Raw genomic sequence first — 7,004 nt, 5'->3', positions numbered from 1 at the left:
TGTCACACTGTTACCGTTCAGACTCCTTTTTTCTCCAATGACACACACACTAAGAGGCACCCCATTTAAACAGGGACATTTGCATTGCTCATTCCCGCTGTGTTGTTGTCTCATGCTACTAGTACTGTATGTACTAACTTACTTTACACCACTGCCTAATAGCAGATCCATTCATGGTCAAATCATATTCAATATTAATATTCTTTCTTTAGATTAATGAGTTGCCCTGACGGAATATCAAGTAAACAAAAGTCATATGGCAAATCTGTTAAGTGATGCCTTTTTCATTATTCAGGAGGACGACGGAGGAGAAGAAGATCTTTCTCACTTTAAATGACTGTCTGCTACATCATGGACATGATCACCTCGGGACAGGTACTGACTGTGGAAGGAAAGCTTCATCCTCACTGACCTGAACTCAGATAAAACCTACTTCAATGCTGCACGTCACACGTGTGTGCATGCATTGCATAGTGTGTATACCCAGAGGCCCTTGGCTCTCAAGGGCCCTTCAGGGAAACTGGACTGCGCTGTACTGGATTGGGGCCCTGAAAAGAGCTCATGGGGACCTTCATTGGCTGTTGTTACAGTTAGGTCAAAAAGGTGATAATAAAAAAAGAAACAATATTTGCGCTTTGGGGCCCAGTGGCCCTCGTAGGGTTTAATACGTCCCTGGTTTCAGTGTAGCCTACCGGTATATATATTGAATGATTTGTTTGTGTGTGTGTGTGCATTACTCCAACAACCAGAATGTAATTTGGTTGTGAAGAAGCCAAATGTTGACGTCCCAAAGCCAAGACTTTAGAATAAAGACACTTTTCCATAGCATTCCTCGAGGTACTATAAATTAAGCATATAGCCTATCTCAGGATTTATTAGCCACTAAATAATTTAACCCCAGCGTATAAACATTTAAGGGCTTCTCAAGAAATGGCTACTGTAGCATCTGTTCATTTGCACTTTTGATTTGCGTTGCTATCCTTATGAATTTAATGAACAAAAATGTAAAATTGTATATTTTCTGTATAATGTGCTTAATGTTTTATATTTGACTTTTGTAAAGTGTATATAATAAACTATACATAAAAGGTACCGTTGTACAGAGAATGTTTATATTCAGCCTCATGAATGTATATGCAATATTCTCAAATAAAACTGAAAATGAACTGATATAGTATTTTTGTCCTCCCATCAATTTAACATTTACACATTAGTCTAGTGTGTAAAATAAGAATTTGAAGGTTTTCAGAAAACTGTCTAGTGACTAGTTTTCTGAAAACCTTCAAATTCTTATTAACAAAAACAATGCCATTGCTACATGTATAGCAAAAACGAATAACAGAGGTAGATCCCGGATCCCGGACAGGTCTAAATGGGTTAAATTAATCTGACACGAGTCCTTAAGTAAAAGTTCATTGGTTTTTTCATTTTTTTTATTAGAAAACAAAATACAACAGAGCAATAACCCAATGTCACAATAACACAATGTCAGCAGGGCTCACTGCATGGTACAAACTGATCCCCCACAGGCTGCTCTAGAGGATTTAAACATTCAGATCCATTTATGTACAAAGCCAAGAAACTTCAAGGGTGAAAACAAAATTAACAAACCCCAAAACAAACGAGCCATTAGAAAATTAAAATGCCTTTTGTTTCAAATCCCTGTTGACTAACAATGGTCTAGAGTGAGAGGTGAGAAAGGCATAGAAATTCAACACAAAACATTGCATTGGCCAAAGTAGACATACAGGTGTTTTGTCGAATTGTCGTGCTAACATTTCAGCTCCTTCAACACAAGTGACAGCCTACGATCGAGTAGAAATGGAAGAGAAAGAGAGAAACAGGGGGCGTAGAAAATGATATTGCATTAAGGGGATGCTTTGTCGATGCTTGGGCGTTCACTGTGTTTACCGTGCTCATTATTGGACTCTCGCTGCCGATGGCTCTTATCTTTGCTGCGGCTGCGTTTGTGAGGGCGATGTTCTGCCTCTCTGTCCCTGTCCTTCTCTCGGCTGTGACTTTCCTTTCTCCTGCTCTTCTCCTCTGGGCCTTCTGTTCTGCTGCCCTTGTGCCTCTTCTCGCTGCTCTTACTCCGGCTGGAGAGCTTGGCCTTTTTCTCCTCCCTGTGCCTTTCCCTGTCGTCTTTGTGTCTGCGTTCGTCAGTCTCCACCCTGCTCTTCTTGTCCCTGGACCTTTCCCTGTCACTGCCTTTATGCTCTTTATGGTGATCCCTGTCCTTCTTCCTGCTCTTGTCGTTCTCCCCTCCGTCCCTCTCTTTGTCTCTGCGCTCGATCTTTCGCTCCCGGCTGCCGCTGCAACTTTTGCGGCGCTCTCTGCGATCTTGGTTCTTCTCTGTGCTGCGTGACCGCCGTTTCTCTCTGTCCCCTCCTCTCTCCACCCTCTCCCTGTCCCTACCAGTACCTTCTCTCTCCTTACCAGTACCTTCTCTCTCCTTACCAGTACCTTCCCTCTCCTTTCCAGTACCTTCCCTCTCCTTTCCAGTACCTTCCCTCTCCTTTCTCTGTCTGTCACGCTCCCTCTCCAGCTCGCGGTCAAAGCTGGGACCGTGGCGTTCTCGTTCACGGTGGTGGCTTCTGCTCCTCGACCGTTTGGGCGATCTCCTGGGGCTTGGTGTCCGTCTGGGAGTCCTGATGGAAGAGGATAACACTAGTAAGAGTGTACAGATTAATTTATTGCTACCGCCGTCTGGTGTCAAGCCAACTCAATATGACGGTGGTACCTATTTCTGTACGGTCATAAAATGCAATCCTGTGCAATGCATGGCGAACACTATCTTCCATTGATGCCATTTCCAAGACTCAGTAATCTGAATAATTACAAATTAGTTTCAAACCAAATTTCTGTCCTTTCTTAAAATTTCGTTAACTTTCTTGATATTGGGTTTGAATTGGGCAAGGTTATGCCCCAACAGGTGCAATAAAATCTGTGCTCCCACTAAATCTGCCTCTGAAACTGAGAACTCATCTCTCTTTTTCATAGTCTTTCATAAATATTACATGATTAATCCTTTGCTTCTATGTCAAGTCCAATTAAAATGAAGCTTGTTTTACAATGAAAATGTCCCATGTTCTCATCAGGTGCGTGAAGAAAAGGAGTGTATATTTTTGTTTTCTAGGTCATGAATGTTCATTCTCAATCGGTGGCTTTTGTGGCTTACCTGGAGCGGTGGGGGCGCTCTGCTGGCCTCCCTGTTTCCGTAGCTACGGGCTGCTCCTCCTCCTCTTGCACCTCCTTCTCGGGGACCTTGCGAGGTCGGGCCTTCATCTGCTGGTCGATCATCTTCTGCACAGGCACCGGGATACGGGGGAACAGAGTGGAGAACCACTCCAGTTTGGTCAGGTAGGAGCGCAGCATCTCCCCGATAGACATGACACAGCCACCTCCGGCCTTTACGTCAAGTTCCTGGGGGATAGAGAAGACAAGGATGAGCCATGTGAAACTTACTATAAAGACGTCAGCAAACACAACAAAAATTGTTCAACCAAGCTCACTGGTTCCCTTTTCGATTAATTCTTGCCTTGATTCCAAATGTGTGATGACCAAGTACTGAACCTTCACCTCTGTTCATCTAGCTTAATATTTCATACTTCAATAAAAAATATGCAGTGTAAATTCTACATGAAAGAGAAATATAACGGCCAAAGCGTTTCGTCTTATCTGAACTGACTGGCTGGCTGGCTGTCCCCGGTCTCTGTATTTACAAAGTGGGCACAAATCTGATTGGATTATTGCTGTCGTTTCATTTTCAACTTCCAAGTTTAACTATGTATGCCCTATTCCAAAAACTGCAACAAAACGTTAATCTAGTAGATCTGATTGTTTTTGCCCATTATGACATACCCAAAATACACCAGCTATAGACAAATCCATGGAGCAGTGACCTGTATGCCAGGTGTCGCTAATCAGTGCTGAGGCGTAAACTAAAGCTGCGCTTAATGGTACACCTGCAGTAATGACGCATTACTGCGGTGTACAAGGGCACCGCTCAGTGGATTTGTCTATAGTGATTTTTAAATATTCTAGTATATTTTATTCAAGGTCCATCCCTCCGGTAATTAACACCAGAAATTAAGGGAAGGGGTGTGCATAAAAAAAGACAACCCCATTCTGCCGAAGAAAAAAGGGATGGGGAAAACCTTGTCTTCCTCCAGCAAAATGACCCATTTAGACAGCTGCCATGTAGAAAAACTAGCCCACAGTGTAAGTACAGATTGGAGCAGATAGGTAATTGCACACCAGTTGAACAGTAAATCAATTTGTATATGGTAGAGAACAGCCGTTTTGCACTCACACACGCAAACCAACAGTGCTGAGATACAATATCCAATTCACCTGCTGCACATTGGGCATCTAAAGAAAAGAACAGGGGAATTAGCCAGTTGGGTAGGATCGTCATATGATCAGTTCAAATATATTGCATTAGAACATGAAATTAGGCCTGGTTGCAACAGCCTGGTATTGAAATTAGCTTTCATATATAAAAAAAACCAAACTAAATAAATGTAATGGTTGCGAGTGTGATGTCCGTTATGTGTAATTGTGTATGCTTACATACAAGTATAGTGTTGTGCAACAAGTCCTGATATATTGTCAAAGACAGTCAAGTGGGCATGCCTTCATTTATAAGACCACAATGAAAACAAGTCCCCAGGACTTTTTGTGTTATCCTCAAATGTCTAATTAAGTATTAAATGAATCAATTCAGACCACATTGGCTTATAAAATGTACGTGTGCATCACGTATGTACTTATTACTTACCCTGGTAAGAAAAACAGCAGTGCTGCAGTAGTGAGCAAGTAACTAACTACTCAACTTTAGAGGACTGGAACTGGGGGACAATTAAGCCAAATGAAGGCAAAGGTGAAAAATCAGCTATGAGCATCACAACGGTGTGGGAGTGGGGACAGCTTTGAAACGTGGTGTCATGCAATTCCTGTGTTGTTACACTTGATATAAGAAGAAATGTTAAATTATTACCCGTGGCGACATACCTCCTCATCATCCAGGAAGCCATCATACCAGTCCACCAAATCTGGAGGGGGCTGAGTGTATCTGTTTGGAAACAAGAGCAGCGGCGTATGAGCAATGACCAATGAAACCAAAAGGACATTCAAGAGTACAAAGTGGACATGGTAATGTTATTCCAAAACATAAAAAGCACAATACCTTATGTACATGAAGCCAAGTGCTCTGATGTAGGGCGAGTCGGTGTGAGTTATCAGGCCCATCACCTGCTTTCTTGTCAGCTTGAGGGTGAACAGTTTGTAGAGTAGACAGAAGGCGGTCGAAACAATACCCCCTGTCCCGACTCCACGCACCTGTTAAAAAATGTCAAAAGGATCATGAGTTTGATAATACTTTGGGGTTAATTAATCTTAATGTATCCCCAAACAAGTAAAGATTTGGAGCAAGGGCAGAAAGCACGTACTTCTAACTTACCCCTCCGCACATTCCAGTTTGGCCCGCAGTCTTTCTACTACCCTTTTCCCACGGCTCGACGTGAGTCACCTGTGAAGTGGGGAATCATTACATTTACGCAATAAACAGGCTGCAAAGAAAAAAGAAAAACTACCTGTGCCTTAGAGGCTACAGCATAAAGAAACAAGCATTCAACGTACAATATTGCCTACTCAAAGCATCATGTTGAGTGTCGCAATCATCGTTGATTAATGTTTCTTTCATCTCTCAAAACAGATTACCGGTAGGTCATTATGCTAACAGACCGTTATCACCAGTTCACCACTGCCTTTAACATGTTAGGAATAAACACAGGTGCACCCAGGAAGAAGGTATAAATAGAAAAATAATAATTACAAATTCAAATAAAGTAGGCCATTACACTAATTTATAAAAGGAAGACCATCCTTTTTACAGTTTATATGCCTGCTAACTAGACTTGGACCTCAAGTTTTGTTTTATGTGCAGCGCACACACGGACGCGGCCGACGCGCGCGCGCGCGCACACAGACACAAAAATATATATAATAACATTACATAACATACACGAATATAGTTGCAAATCTAGGGTTTTGTACATCACATTCTTCCTTCCCTATAGTTATACTGTAATTTCGCCTGTACTTTATTTACAGCAACATTAGCGAGGTTGCTAACCATTAGCTGCATTTAACCAACAACACCACCTCGTTAGCATGCTAGCTAGCATGAACTAGCCGAGAGGGAGATGTCGACCAGCTAGCACTTGTGCTACCTTGAAATAGATCTCGTCCACAACCTCGTGGTAGGTCTTGAGCTCGTACAGTTGCACTTTGAAGTAAGGGGAGGACAGCACGTTGGTGAGAATCATCGGGTTCAGGTTCATGGTCTTCTCGTTGCCCCACAGGGGCAATACGTTGCCATGTTTAGCGCCGGGCGGCTTGCTAATGGTAACGGCCTGTGCTATCTGCTGATTCCCGACGTTAGCCATTATTGTGTGGATGTATGGATGGATCATCCACCACGGGCCACGCCGCTTCCTAAAGCTTCCACTGTCCGCTGTAGCTCCGATTTAGAACCCCATCGATGTTCAATCGTCGACGGTGTCGGAAATCTCGAGGGGACGTTGTTTAATTAACGTGTGTGTGCGATCAATGAATTGTTCCCGACTTCCCGCCGTCGTAAAAATAGATGGTGGTTGTTCTCTGTTCTGAAGAGGAGGTAGCGTCAACAACGCGGCGGATGCTGCACTGAGTAGTGGAGGAGCAATGTTGCCAGGTTTTGCAAGAGACACAAGCAAACCGGTCTACGAAAACAAGTCCAAAAGAAGCGAACACTTTCCATTCTCCTTCATGTACAAACCGGGTACAAACTAGTAAACTACAGTGTACATTGCACAACACATGTATGGATCGTGTCGGTACATATGCTATTTGCTCACAACGCGTCACAGATGCAGATCTGCTTTTCTTTTTCTTTCTTTTTTTAGTCATTTAAAACATTTTAACAACACAAATATTGTATGGGGATAATGGGGGTATATTTT

The 7,004-nt window shown here is 42.8% G+C and overlaps 1 protein-coding gene across 3 annotated transcripts; it reads right to left on the bottom strand.

Annotated features, from left to right (window-relative positions):
• Nucleotides 1-1,415: 1,415 nt before the first annotated feature.
• prpf38b (pre-mRNA processing factor 38B) lies at nucleotides 1,416-6,698 on the bottom strand. 3 transcript variants are annotated; one of them, XM_080777366.1, is made up of 8 exons: nucleotides 6,234-6,698; nucleotides 5,462-5,530; nucleotides 5,189-5,340; nucleotides 5,014-5,074; nucleotides 4,354-4,371; nucleotides 3,179-3,423; nucleotides 2,464-2,648; nucleotides 1,416-2,421 (listed from the first exon to the last, which is right to left on the bottom strand). In XM_080777366.1, the coding sequence occupies exons 1-8, from the start codon at nucleotides 6,474-6,476 to the stop codon at nucleotides 1,868-1,870; spliced, it is 1,527 nt and encodes a 508-aa protein (XP_080633492.1). In that variant the 5' UTR covers nucleotides 6,477-6,698; the 3' UTR covers nucleotides 1,416-1,867. The 3 variants fall into 3 exon arrangements, with proteins under 3 accessions (XP_080633492.1, XP_080633490.1, XP_080633491.1); XM_080777364.1 differs by having other exon boundaries at nucleotides 1,416-2,648; XM_080777365.1 differs by lacking the exon at nucleotides 4,354-4,371 and having other exon boundaries at nucleotides 1,416-2,648.
• Between the last annotated feature and the right edge of the window lie 306 nt (nucleotides 6,699-7,004).

This window comes from Protomyctophum bolini, assembly GCF_963924005.1.
Source record: "Protomyctophum bolini genome assembly, chromosome: 12".
Taxonomy (NCBI): Eukaryota; Metazoa; Chordata; class Actinopteri; order Myctophiformes; family Myctophidae; genus Protomyctophum; species Protomyctophum bolini.
This window is presented reverse-complemented; position numbering and strand designations above follow the sequence as displayed.

Bases quoted from the DNA above. Each gene is read 5' to 3' on its own strand.
- prpf38b (XM_080777364.1), bottom strand. From the start codon at position 6,476: ATGATCCATCCATACATCCACACAATAATGGCTAACGTCGGGAATCAG. The intron at 5,531-6,233 runs GTAGCACAAGTG...CCCACTTCACAG, and splicing joins TGGACGAGATCTATTTCAAG to GTGACTCACGTCGAGCCGTG. The intron at 5,341-5,461 runs GTAAGTTAGAAG...ATTTTTTAACAG, and splicing joins AAACTGGAATGTGCGGAGGG to GTGCGTGGAGTCGGGACAGG.